General features: G+C 30.4%; 2 protein-coding genes across 2 annotated transcripts; both read right to left on the reverse strand.

The window, feature by feature from the left end:
* Nucleotides 1–2,268: 2,268 nt before the first annotated feature.
* Nucleotides 2,269–3,973, reverse strand: LOC113858696 (abscisate beta-glucosyltransferase-like). Its single transcript, XM_027491429.1, has one exon. It carries the CDS (start codon nt 3,877–3,879, stop codon nt 2,455–2,457), a length of 1,425 nt encoding a protein of 474 aa, XP_027347230.1. The 5' UTR covers nt 3,880–3,973; the 3' UTR covers nt 2,269–2,454.
* A 1,201-nt stretch (nt 3,974–5,174) lies between these two features.
* On the reverse strand, nt 5,175–8,416 carry LOC113858344 (CBS domain-containing protein CBSX2, chloroplastic-like). Its single transcript, XM_027490945.1, has 8 exons — nt 8,048–8,416; nt 7,864–7,951; nt 7,710–7,774; nt 7,527–7,575; nt 6,840–6,892; nt 6,179–6,294; nt 5,902–5,959; nt 5,175–5,804 (listed from the first exon to the last, which is right to left on the reverse strand). The coding sequence occupies exons 1-8, from the start codon at nt 8,219–8,221 to the stop codon at nt 5,736–5,738; spliced, it is 672 nt and encodes a 223-aa protein (XP_027346746.1). The 5' UTR covers nt 8,222–8,416; the 3' UTR covers nt 5,175–5,735.
* Nucleotides 8,417–14,300: the final 5,884 nt, after the last annotated feature.

Raw genomic sequence — 14,300 nt, forward strand, 5'->3', positions numbered from 1 at the left:
TATTACCTATTATAGCCTAAATTCGCCAATTCAAATATGATCCAATAAGATAAGTCACGGAAAATTCCCAACAAATCATAAACTGTCAAAATCATACCAAATAATATACATATGAAATAAGTCTTTTGTGACATAAAATAAGCTGCATGGTACACAAAATAGGAGCAAAACATATGAGGAGATTGTAGTAATTTAGTTTGTTTTACCTGATGAATTGTAGTGAATGCTCCTCGAAGATTTTTTGGCGTTATTTCTGCTACATAATCTGGTACCTATTATGCAAAGGGGACTACATATTTGTAGATTTTTTTAGTGACAGAATATCGTTAATATAAAGTGCAGTCACAACATACCACAAGTCACAACAATTACCACGTAAGATAACAGGCTAATCCCACATCCTTTCAACAGTCTTCCAACATAAAGCCACCAAGCAACCTTCAAACAAGCACTAAATGTTCTATATCAAAAACTGAATTTAAGGAAACTCTGTCCTCATAATCAAGCCACCCACTACAAAGAGAATCCTTATTCCTTTCCTTTCTTGTCAAAACTTAGTCTACAAATTCATATAAATTTTAATACAAACACATTAATGACTAAGCACCCATGGTCATTAAAACATAAAACACCTAAGACTATAGCTTAAAAACAATTTAACAAGTGCTTTCTATACTAAATCTAAGGTTTATAGTGCAATCTATCATCCAATAAACTTAATGTGTAAATAATTTATTTATTATCACAAAAACTATGTAATTTTCTTAATTTAAAAATAAAAAATTATCCTCCTCTCTCTTTTAAAAATTTTCTCCTAAATAATTCTTTAAAAAATAAAATATGTAAAATGACTCAAACAAATGAGATGTTATCTTATAATCAAATGCATAACAAAATGTCATCTTACATTAATATTATATTATACAAACTAAAATCACAGCATGACTTACTAAAAATAATAGAGAAAGCTTATATGAGAGGACCATAAACTCCACTAAGAAGAATCCTTGTGGTCCTCTTGCCAACCCAATAAAATCAAATCTCCAAAATATTGTCGGCTATAGTAACATTATATATGGACTTTATATATAGTTTTTGAGTAATGTGTATTTTATCTTTGACATTAAAATTGTTCCTAACTAATCTTTCCTGCGGAAGAGAAATCTTATTTAATCCTGATGTGATCAAAATATAATTTTAATATTCGATCAATATCTAAACATAAATATCAAATAACTACTTCCCAAGACTTTTTTATATATTATTATTATTTTTAAATTGTATTATGAAAAATAGAGATTTATATTTCTCGTTATTCAAGCAATAGTACAAATACGTAATTAAAATTGGAGCAACACTAGTTATTTTATATAATTTAGGCATGTTTGAAGATAGCACCTACAATGTTGCAAAAATTATTGTTGCGACGAAGCCAAGCTAATGTTCAGCAATTTTGAGGTTACAGATTGAGATTTGGGGTTCAATAGCCAGTTTTCAGCAATTTTGATATCAGAGATTAAGGGATTTAGAGTTTAAAAGAGAAATGAACTAGGAGGGACCTGATCATGTAAAAAAAAGTCAATTTTAGTCAATTAAATATAATTCTGATATAAAATATATCCTTTTTTGTGGATTATATATTTGATTTTTGTAAAAATCTAAATTTTTAAATCCAATTAAACTTGGATTATAAATTGTACCTTAATATTCAGATTTTTTTTTTCATGCCCATATTTACATCTACTCACCAGGATATATATATATATATATCCTCTTATTACATTCAGGACGTACATTTATTTCAAATTCTTCTTGACCAAAAATCCTTTAGGAAGAAAGTTGAAAACATGAAATGTCATTGCAAAGGCAACTCCTTTGTTAATTGTATTTGGTGCGTCCAGTGATCTTGCCACAAAGAAGACATTTCCTACACTTTTCCATCTACACTGGAAGCAAATTGGAATTTTGCTTAACAGCCACTGGTAATTTCTTGGCGGCATGCTCTATTAATGGATGTGGCTTTGATGACAGATATCATTAAAATTTCCTTAATGTCTTTTCTAATCGTGTTAGTTAGTTATATGGGCCGAAACGGTAATTGAGACGAGAACATCAGAGTTTGCACTAAATCGAACTTCAATACTACCACACAAACCGTAACTATATTTATACATGTTAAACCCGTCCCAAATATTGTGAAGTATGCCTGCTAATGCTACAAGCTACACAAGTGTGTCCCTTCTCACAATCAGTATTTGTTGAATTGCATTTAAAAAGGATGCCCCCATTGAACGCATATAATCCACCATTAAATTTCAAGTGATACAGGAAAATATCAAATAAAAACTCTTTCTCTAGTTATTTTGAATGTGTACTAAGCGTGAATAAAAAAACATTACTTTTCGTAAACAAAATGAACATCAACTTTCTCTAGCAATACATCTAATATCGAATCTAAACTTGTCTTGCCAATCTGCGAGCTTTAAGCTCCTGAATTAAGGACTCAGCATCACCATAAGATGTTCCACCTTTCTCAACAGCTCTTTTAGCTTTACCAGCAATATCTTTGACTCGCCTTCTCATTTCCCTTACCTGTTCACTCTCAACCATCAACTTCTTCACTGCCAACTCCACTTTATCCCTACCCACAAACTCTTTCCACTCTGTATTCCACGACACCCACTCTCTGCTTCCAACTTGGACCCCAATCCCCAACACCTTCGTAACCAACTTCTCATTTGAAAACTGCTCAGCCGAAAGAGGCCACGTAATCATTGGCACCCCCGAACTCACACCTTCCAAAGTTGAGTTCCATCCACAATGAGTCATAAACCCTCCAATTGCAGCATGCTCCAAAATCAATAACTGAGGAGCCCAACCTCTAAGAATCAACCCATTATCCCTTTCCTTCATCCTCTGTTCGAACCCTTCAGGAAGCCAGTTCCAGCTTCCGTTTTCTTCTTCGCTTCTATTAGAAATCTTCCCCACCACCCAAATGAACGATTGTTCTGAAGCCTCGAGACCATACGCTATTTCATTTAGCTGTTCCAGTGGTAATCGAGCCAAGCTTCCGAAGCTGACATAAAGAACCGAATTGGGTTTCTTAGAATTCAACCAATTCAAGCATTTTTGCTCATCGACGGTTGGTGCCTTCCCTCTCTCCGTTTTATCAGCTTCGGTTCTGTTGCAAAGTGACACGGGTCCCACAATCCATGCTTTCTTTCCCAAGTCGTTTCTGATGTAATCGGCATAAGCAGGTTCCAAGTCATAGAAGCTGTTGATAACAGTGCCGAAACTTTTGTCCTCTAATTGCTTCATCCTGTCAGGAAACTCAGATGGATTTCTCAGAAAAACAGGAAGTTGAGACCTTGTCATTTCGATTCTATCAGGAAGATTAGGAACAATAAAGGGGTCAAAGTCTGAAGTCAGATTCTCAAGCACCACGTGTCTTCTAATGTTTTCATGGACACAGCGAGCGAAGCACCCGTTACCGGTGAAGACAATTCTTGTGATTTGGAGTTCGTCAACGATGTCACCAGCCCAACGATGGAACATGTCGATGACAATGCAATCGGGTGGGTGTTGAAGGAGGAACTGTTTGAGGGGTTCGAGGAGAACGGAGGTGTCGATCATGGGAGTAGCAGACATGTCTGTGTCGGTTATGTCGGCGGAGAGAGTGTGAATGGTGATGGGAAGACCAGAATGTTGGTCGCGAGTGATTGATTTTTGGAAGTTGAGTGCGTGTGAGGGTGTGGTTAGAATGATTGATGTGGCGCCGTGAGATGCGAACACTCTTGCTGTGTCTATCATTGGGATTTGATGGCCTCCTCCTACGAAGGGAAAGAACAACATTTTAACTGAACAGGTTTTGGAGTCCATGTTGAACTGGTTCAGAAACCGTGAGAGATGAGGAGGTGGAAGATGTAAGTGGTTGATCCTATCACTACTTCTATTTATTCCTTTTTCCTTCGAAGACGGTGGAACTTGCAGATTCTTACGTCCCACAACATTATTGTTCAGTGCTGAGAAAAAGTTAAAGCAAAAACGTCATGAGTGACATACTGCTACACTAGTTGCCTAGTTCAATGGCTTGTAGCGTTTGACTGAATAGCTGTGACTGAATGGACGGGTCTTACAAAATTGACAAATCACGTGAGAGTAAAATATGATGCATGTACTGTCATTATTGTTATTTTCATCAAAACTCAATGTATACGGAGGAAGAAAAGAATTTTTCTTGGACGCTCTTCCTCTTTAAGCATAATAGACCCTAGATTTTCGCGCGTGCAAAATCGTAGTTATACTATTTCATGAAAGATTTCTATGGGATTAATTAGCCCGCATTAGGCGCGATATGGATATTGAGTTTTATTTTAGTTGCTACATACAAGGAGCTGTACAACCCCACCTACAGCAGAGTCAACATTCTTGACAACAATATTTACAAGGTAGACTCACAGATGAAGAGGGAAACTAGCTTTGGTTCAAGTGTGAAAAAAGGTAAGATTCAAGGAGAGGATGAGAAGAAAGGCTAAGTTGGCATTGGCTTTTTGGCAAAGGGAATGAAATTTTATTTTCGCTTAAAGGAATATACAATAAAATTTTGTGTCCTTATCATGTTATAAAGAGAGAAAATTCAAATCTGATTTTCTCTAGCATAGGGATTATGGGTCGGTCATTTAGTATTGTCTAGAACTATAACAACAATCAAGCTTTATGTTAACTACATAAATCATACAATGCTAATAAATTTGATCAAAAACTAAATTTTCAAAAATTTAATTAATTAAAAAATTTCTTTTAATAAGTTTAATATGAAGTTTTTTTTTACCTCTCCCCTTAATTTCTTTTTTTTTTCAGATTAAAAATCATACAATACGTTGTCCTCATTAGTACTGCAAGTTTCCACCTTAGATGTGTTTCAGTCTTCATAAAAGACCACAAGTATATAAAATATCTTGATTAATGCCTAAGCATATATTTTTAATTGTTTTTATTATAGTATAGAATCTCACTAGATTTTGCTTATTTTTAATATGTTATACCCTCATAACATCTTTTTCTGGAAACTTTAAGTAATATTTTATGCTCGCGTGTAGCAATGATTCAATATTATTTTATGGTTGACAACCCTTCAAAGTGAATAGTGAAATGCAAATGAAAAGATCATATATGAAAATGTCTGTCAACTCGTTATGGGATCTCTTGGCCTTGACCCCGTCTATAAAACACTGACTAATCCAATTTAACAATGAACTGGGTAAATACGGATAAGACTTTAGAACCTCGAGAATAATCCAATATGAAAGAGGACCGGACATAATTACATATAAATTAAAACCCTAAGCAATTTACAATATAAGTTTATAATACAGGATAAAAAGGATCTATTCCAACCTCATGTCAGATTTAACAAAGACTAGATAAAGATGAAATGGATATAACGTCTCCAAGCTAAATGCACAAACTATGTCAAGAAAGGAGACCGATAAATCACTTCTCGAATTCCCTTTAAATGGTTAATGCCCGCCACTAGAAGATCTGAGGAGGCCATCAAAAGTTGCCGTCAGCTCCTCTTTTGGCCTGGTATATACGTACGTAACAGTCTAAACATCAATTAGATGATGACTACATGCATTATACGTGGCTAATAATAATGAGGTTATGCTGACTTTCGCCCGCACAACCTGAAAGCAAAGCAATTTGGATAATGTTTTCTCAAATTATGGGACCAGTCACCACTCTCCAGCGCGTTTTGACAACAGGGCTGCCTTAACAATATTCCCCCTTGTAATAAGTCCAACCTAGCAAGAATTTGAAAAAAAAAAATCAGCAAAAGTCACCACTACTGTAAGAAGCACAAAAAGTAAACTTGGAAAAGGGAATAAAGAATCTCCTTACCAGCTTTCCATCATCATCTACCACAGGTAGTCGACGATATTTTGTTTCAAGCAACAGCCTAATACAGGAAGTAATGGTGTCAGGCATCAAGTAGTCAATGGTTGTAAGGTTGTTTAATTTAATTGAAATACAATGAAAAAACTAAATCAAATGGGTGCACTGATTTTTGTTGTCCTCAATCCTCATACATTGGCAAAAAATTAGCAAGTTACAACTATATCAGTAACAAAATAATCATAGCATTCAACATTATTGGACATGAATGCAAAGTCAGTACCTAGCAGCTTCCTCAAGACTAGTCGATTCATGAACAACAAGTGGTGTTGGAGTCATCAAGTCACCGACAACTTTGCCATTAGTCTTACTAAGAAGCTTTTGTATCTCATTGAATGTCTGTCATGCAAAACAATAACTAAAACCTTAGATGTGTAATCAATTAATAGACTAATAATAGTTCTCATCTTGCAAACCAACGTGTACTAACAGAAGGTCCAGGAAATTTCAAGCAAGAAAACATAATGGAAAAAAATCCAACACAACAAAACAAAGAAGATATAAGCTGGCTATAAAAAAGGAGGAACTGCAAGCAGAGGTTGGTCACAAGTATTTATGTATTCAATCATCCAAGTCTTAATTAGATCTTAGCCAACCAAACAAAGTGAGCTCCACTTATGTTTGTAAATGGCAGCATGTTGGAACAGATGAATTACTAATTTGCGCAGAAAAAACTATGTTTAAGAGTGAGCATCATCATTCATCATTATACAATGCCCCCACATCAAATTAAGCCACAATAGCATATTATAGCAGCATTTGGCATCAATTTTAGAGCTCTAATCCATATATATTAGAAGAATTCATACAGTCGTAGTAGTAGCTCAATCAATGCCACTAATATATTCCACCCAGGAAGCAGAACATTAAATGGTTAAACTTACTTTCCAAGAACTATCAACAGCGGGGAATAAATTTGCATCACTTTGAGGACCTCCTAAAAGCCAAACACAAGAAGAAGTAAAAACTTAGCAATAACGTGCAGAGAACTTGTTTCACAAGATTAAGCACATAAATGGAATTCCAAAATGCCTGGGTTTCAGACTTGCCAAAAAAGTTAAATACCCCATTAGTTTCAAATTATTTGTTGTTTAAACCTTAAGGCAATGCACCCATCACAAAAAAATTATTAATTACACTAATTACTATGACAAAAGTAGTCTCCTTCAACTAGAATTCCCTAACTAAAAGCGTCAAAGTGTAATCATTAATTAATCAAATATTTAGATGAGATACCAAAACATGTGTTGTTGGAAAAAAGAGTAGCACTTTCTTTATTTTCTAAAGTAACGAATGCTTTGAAAAAACCAAAACTCCTAAAGCTAATATTGGCCTATTTGCTAACTTACCAAAATAGAACCTACTGTCTCTGACAAAAGCATGGGCATAAAACCTATGGTATCTTCAATCTTTCAACAATAACATTGCAAACTTTGAAAAAAATATAAACTTTAAACCGACATGGACACTAACTTGCCTTCGTAAATAACAGAATTTGTTTTACTTCAATGGAAAAGACAAAGTACCACAACATAGTATTACCAGTTTTGTATTCATCATATCCATAGTACCTGATATCGAATCAATAGCTAACAAGTCATAATCTGAAACAACTCCAACCTGCAGGTCCAAAAAAACCAAAATTCCAATGATGAATTGAATCCAACCCAAAATGTAAAAACACAGATATATTTGAAGAAAAACTAAAATTACATAATGAAGCAAAAGAAATGAAAAGGGAATTAAAGAATTACCAGATTCCAGTCATCATCGATGACCGGAAGACCGCTGATTCTGTTATTGACGAGAGCCTCCAGAGCTGTACCCCAAAAAATAACATAAAACAGTGAATCGCATAACAATATCATAGAGCATAAAAAAGGACAGAGAAGAGTGATTATGGGGTACCTTCATCAACAGTGGTGGTGGTTTTGACAACATATAAATTTTGCTTCGTTGTCATGAAATCAGCAACCGTGTATGTTCCATTCTCGCGCTGAAAGGGGAAAAAAACGCAACACGCATAAGAAAAACAGAAAAAGGAACCCGGTTGCGTAAGAAAGAGGCTTGATCCGAAGAAAAGAACACTCACCGGAACAGAATTCACGGTTGGACCGGAGGCAAGGCGGAACCTAGCGGAGTGTGAAAAACGACGCCGTTTCGGGACGGCGGAAGGACGACGAGGGGAATGGCATTGAGGAAAAAGGGACGGAGAAAAGGAGCGAAGCGGAGCAGAAAGAGTGTTAATCAAATGAATCGAACTCATTTCTTTCTTTTTCTTTCCTACAGCAGAAGAAATAATTTCACTTCTATTTATCTTTTATTTTTTGTTCAAATTTGAATTTTGGATGGCGATTCTTCTGCTGAAGTTGAAAAGTGTACAGAAATCAGAGATTAAATAATGAATGGGAAAATAACGACGATAATGGCGCTGTGTCTCTATATCTCAGGGGAATGATAAATAAATTAAAAAAATGAGTTAATAAATAAATAAATAGAAAAATAGTTGAAAGAAAAAGTAGAAGACGTGAGCCGTGAGCGTACTTTACTTTTCCGTTGAAGGCGGTGGGAATGCGAACAAGTTGACAGTGGCGCACAGCAGTCGGTGTCGGGCACTTCACAACGGCGTCGTTTGGTTTGGGTTCATTGACATTTTTGGATTTTCAAAGTAGATGGATGTCTCATTCGGTGTTGCTTTGGGCCTTGGCCCCCTTACCTTGCTTGAGGGAACTTTCCTCATGCCCTGTGCCGTTTCTAAATCTTCTTCTTCCGTTTGAACTTTATTTTTTTTGGTCAACAACATTTTAAATATTTTTAAAATGTGTTCAGATCTACTTCTAGAAAAACGCAAACAGCTAAAGTTATACCTCGATGTCGTGCCGTCAACACGCTTACAAATTTTAAACTAAACATACAAAGTTGGATTAGTTATTAATTTATTTTTTAAATATTTTATTTTAATTTGTTAATATAAAATGTAAGCTTAGGGTCTGATATAATTGTGAGCTTTTAGTTTTAAATTTTTAAAAAATTAAAACAAAAATATATTTATTGATTTGATTATTAATTCAAATTCAAAATAGTTTTATTAAAATAAAACTATTTTGAAATTTTTATATTAAAGTGTTTAGAAATATACAAACATGATAAATTTTTGTTTTAAAATTTAAATAAATAAATAGTTCCTGAAAATATATCATTTTTTTAAAATAGTTTTTATTTTAAAAAAAAATTGGGTTAGATCTTGCAATTTTTTAAAATAATTTTTGTCGTTAACTAAAATTCGTCAAATGATAACTAAGCAAATGGTGTTTCATGTTATACATATTGTATGGATGCTAATTTCGGAGATATCAAAACTTAAATAAATAATTAGTCTCTAAAAAATATTTTTTTAAGTTTATTCCTATTAAATTTATATTTTGGTTTTAACTCCGTAAAATTCTTTTTTTTAAATAAATTCTACTGTTATCTCTTAAATCAATATTATTAATTTAGATAGCATCTTACATTTTATCTTTTTCTTATGGATACTTGAAGAGTTATTGTCATTTCTTATCTTTCACTTAGAAATACTTGACTAGTTAGTATTATCTAAAGTCAAAATATTATATTTTATAGAGAATTTTCAAAATGATTAGAAGAAGTTGTATTATGTGAAGTAGGAAGATTTACTTTGTTATGTTTCCTTGGACTCATATTTTTATTTTTCATCAATTAAGATAATGTAGAAGTTCTCCATTATGTGGAGGTACAAATACTCATTTTAATCATACCTAATTTCTCCTTGAACAATAGAAATGTAGACTCCTTTTTCATAACAATAAGAGTAGAAGAATTCAAAAACTTTGAAATGTTATAATTGATTGTAACTAGGAATGAAAATAGATCGGGCTTCACTCTAAATAGGCTCAGTCTGTAATATGGTTATTGGGCCTAAGTCTAGCCTGTTATCTGTTAAAGTCTTATTTTCAGCGTAACCTAACTTGAAGCCTATTGACAAAGTCTACTAAAAAAACTCTCTTAATATTAGTAAAAATATAAATATTTTATTATCAAATTTGTTTACATATTTTTTTTAATTTTTATTTGTGTTATTGATAATTATTAAATAATTGTAATAATTTTTATATAATTTTATAAATAACTTTTAAAATATTATTTGAGCATTAACTATAAATGTTTCACATTATAATAAAATTTTTATATTTTTATTTTTCTTCATTTATTTGGATAAAATTATTAAAGTATTAAAGATTTTTTTTTTGTGACGATCATATTTTGTTTGTTTAAAGACATCTTATATTCAATAAATAAAATCATAGAGAACACATAAGATTGATCACAAAAAATAACACTCACAAAATTTGTTGAATCAACTAAAATAAAATTATTATATTTTTAAAAAGTAAATAAATATCATCATTGTGAAAATTGTAGAAAAAATATTTTATATTATAAAGTTCATAGATGCAGAAAAATAACATATGAGTATAATAAAAATTAATGAATGTTTACAGATTTAACTTTTGACTCATATTAATTTAATAAAATTATTTTTAAATTAAAATAACTAGTATTTCTAAACTTTTATCTTCATAGAAAATATGTGATAAAAAATTTAGTATAAAAATGTAAACTTAATGCAATATATATATATATATATATATATATATATATATATATTGACAATAATAATAACTATTAAATTAAAAGAAAAATAAAATAATTACAAAAGATTTAATTTTTTTTGCTTCATTAATTTGTTATTTTAAATTAGCAAATATACATAAAATAAACTATACTGTAACGTTAATATAATATAGAAAAATATATCTGATATAATAAATTAAAATATATACTTATATATTATATATAAATTAATAAATTAGCTAATAATTTAATTTTTTTGTTTATACTTTTTTATCATTTTTTTATAAATTTTTTATTTCAAATAAAATATAATTCATATTTAACAAATTTCTATTTATTATAAATCAAAAAAATCATAACATAATATATTAATATAATAATTGAATATTAATAATAATGAAATTAAGAATATGAAAAATATATAAATATAATATTATTATTTTATTTTAAAATTTTAGTTCATTTAGTTTTGATTGTGTCATGTTCCTATTTAAAGACTTAAACATTTTTTAACTTGTTTAAATGTAATAAATATAATAATTTATTATTAAATAAATTTATTATTTAAACAAGTGTAATTATGTATAAATATTTTTAGTTTTAAATAGATAATAATTTTAATTTATTATAAATTAAAATAATCATAATATAATATACTAATATAATAATTAAATATTAATAATAGTAGAATTAAGAATATAAAAATATATTAATATAATATTATTATTTTATTTTTAAATTTTAATATTTAATTTTAATTGCATCGTGATCCTCTTCAAAGACTTAACTGCTCTTCAACTTTTTTAAATGTAACAAATATAATAATTTATTATTAAATAAATTTATTATTTAAACATGTGTCTAAATATTATTGATTAGAATTTTTTATGTATGGTAACGTGAAAATTTTTAAGGCTATTACAGAATTTATCTTATATCTATATTCAAAGTAATCATATCATATTTAAACCTAAATTGAATCTGTAATTATTAAAAGTCATTAAATAATATCAAAACATATGAAAATTAATTAAATTTACTAAAATAATTATTAAATAGTATTTTATAAAATGCTATTTTATTATTTAATTATTGTTTGTTTAATAAAAAAGCCAAGTCAGGCCAGGCCTAAAGCAGGTTAGGCCTTAAGCCCTTGTCAGGCCGTCTATCCTATTTCCATCCCTAACTGTAATACTCTAAAATTTGACTTTTCAAATACATTGTAATTTATGTAAAAATAGAGGACATAAAATAAATTTCAATTAAAATAGACAACATAAAATTGAGAATGAATTAAAACTTTTCCTCGAATAAATCCATTCACAAAATTAACCAATGAAGTAAAATGTAAAAGTAAACCGTGACTTAATAATTATATTATACTGACATCAGTTAGTTATATACAGATAGTATAATAATTTATAAATATTTGATCAAAAGTTATAGGACTTAGGATAAGTAATTGCAGAACAAAATAAACTAAGTTCTAAAGCAGTCACAATCCATATTCAACATATTGAAGGCCCAACATTAATTGTCATCATGTCATCCCTCTATCTCAGCTTGCTCCTCAGGGTCTAGATCATTGTTTTCTTTGAAATAGAGATCGCCAGAATTAGCCGCGACTTCAATGCCCATAACCTGCTCAAAAGTCACTCGAGTCAGTCTTTCAAGATGATCATGGTCAAAATAAGAGTACAAATAGCTCATAGTAGCTGGAGTCCTAATACTTCCTCTAAATAATATATATATATATATAAAGAGTATAATGGATCTTATCATTTATAGAAAAGTCTAGAGAAATATTATAATATTGGTCAATTTCCAAGGTATATATATGGCTAGGTACATTGTCACAATCTAAGGCAAACTTAAAGTAACAAAACCTCTTATACTTATTAAATACATAATTTATTCTATAGTTTATATGACTACCTATCAATCTAATTTGGCCTAGGGTGTTGTCACCCTTGTTTCCTGAAAAATTTAGTAAAAATGAACATCTATCTTACCATTTAAACATATCAGCATTACAAAGACTAACATCACAACATAATCATAGTCGTGAAATATAAGAAAACATAATAATATTAATTTCAAAAGTAATATATATCAACAATTATCACTTAATTACATAGTGTATCAATTACTCTTGCATAATCACATATGCATTTATTCCATAAGAAGTCATTACATTTCTCTCTTTCAAATATGCACTCTTAGTGCATTGTGATCATAGATATACAATGTCTCTAGCAATTCTGGAAGTCTTACATAATTAGGTAAATAGTCGCTACTTAGCACATGCACATGGATACAATATATATAATAACAGACCTTTTAGCAAAGGTATAGTCAGGAAACAAGTGTGAGGCCATGTGTTGTATTCACTCTCAAAAAAAGTGTGTACACATATGCGAATGTCGCTCACCATTATACGTTTTCCTCAAATTTTCGTATCATCTTCAGACTTTATACCCCAGTGTATCTCTGTAACTATTCACACTAGTTTCTTTCATCGCTTTGAACTAATCTCATACTATTTTTCATGTCAAACTCATTACTTAGATAAAAAAAAATTGTGCTTAGTTAAGCACTTCCGCACTAAGTCCAAAATATTTATACTATAGACATATAGTACAATCATCCCAAATCAACCATATATATATCATTAACTTTTCACAATACCTACATATCATTCAATCGTATATTTACATACAAGAAAACATACAAAAGTACTCTCATAAGTACAAAATATTCATTATGCTTAAAATGATAAAATATATCTCTCCTTACCTCAAAATGAAGCTTTGAACAAAGAGTTATGAGAGATTTTGGTGAAAAAATCAAACTTTTCTTAGATATCACAAAAGAGAGCATTTTGAGAAGTAAAAAAAAAGAGAAAACAAACAAAAATAAGAGAACTAAGCTCCAAGAACTTATTTGAAGTCGATTGGTTTAACTTTCAAGCCCAAAATCGAAAGAAGATTGAAGTTTAGAGAAGATTTTATGAGAAAAGAAAGAGAATGGAGGAAAAGTCGAAACTTAAATTGTTATTCAAGTTTTCTAGGTTGAAAACTCTTAAATATCATTAACTCACGATATTCTCACTACAACAAAAGTTTATCGCTACAGCGAGTCATACTCTCTATAAAGTGAAAAAATTAGATAAAATTTTTCTTTACTGTTTATCATTCTAGCTATAGTGAGAGTGAGAGTTCCTTGCTATAGCGAGAATCTTGGCTATGACAAGAATGCTGATAGGTTATCCTTATCTACTTCTCAACACAGTGATAATCTCTTGCTACAGCGAAAGAGCTCCAGAAAGTCTGATTTTGGATGCTCTTTCTTGCTACAGTGAGATCTCCTATAGTTTACACCATTTAATTTTTCTTAAATTCAAACAATTTCACACATACAATCAACATACAATGCCATAACAATAAATATAAAAACAAGAATGTTACATTGATTTATTCTAATTTTATTTTGGTAATTTTTTGTCATTACATTTTAAACAAAAGTATTTGACTATTTGATCTCAAATAATACTAACTGGTCGAGTATTTCTATGTAAAAAATTAAGTGCAAAATATTATTTAAATCAAGAATATTGATTCAAGAGATAACAATAGGATTTATTTTAAAATTTTACAATACTAAAAGCAAAGATATTTTACAGTACAATAAAA

This window comes from Abrus precatorius, unplaced genomic scaffold (assembly GCF_003935025.1).
Source record: "Abrus precatorius isolate BTA unplaced genomic scaffold, Abrus_2018 Scaffold2, whole genome shotgun sequence".
Lineage (NCBI taxonomy): Eukaryota > Viridiplantae > Streptophyta > Magnoliopsida > Fabales > Fabaceae > Abrus > Abrus precatorius.

What these genes read in the sequence shown, in the direction of transcription:
- LOC113858696 (XM_027491429.1), bottom strand. Translation starts at nt 3,879, where the DNA reads ATGGACTCCAAAACCTGTTCAGTTAAAATGTTGTTCTTTCCCTTCGTA.
- LOC113858344 (XM_027490945.1), bottom strand. Translation starts at nt 8,221, where the DNA reads ATGAGTTCGATTCATTTGATTAACACTCTTTCTGCTCCGCTTCGCTCC. An exon ending in TCGATGATGACTGGAATCTG is followed by an intron (nt 7,576 to 7,709) that starts GTAATTCTTTAA and finishes TTGGACCTGCAG; the next exon opens with GTTGGAGTTGTTTCAGATTA. An exon ending in AGTCTTGAGGAAGCTGCTAG is followed by an intron (nt 5,960 to 6,178) that starts GTACTGACTTTG and finishes TTCCTGTATTAG; the next exon opens with GCTGTTGCTTGAAACAAAAT.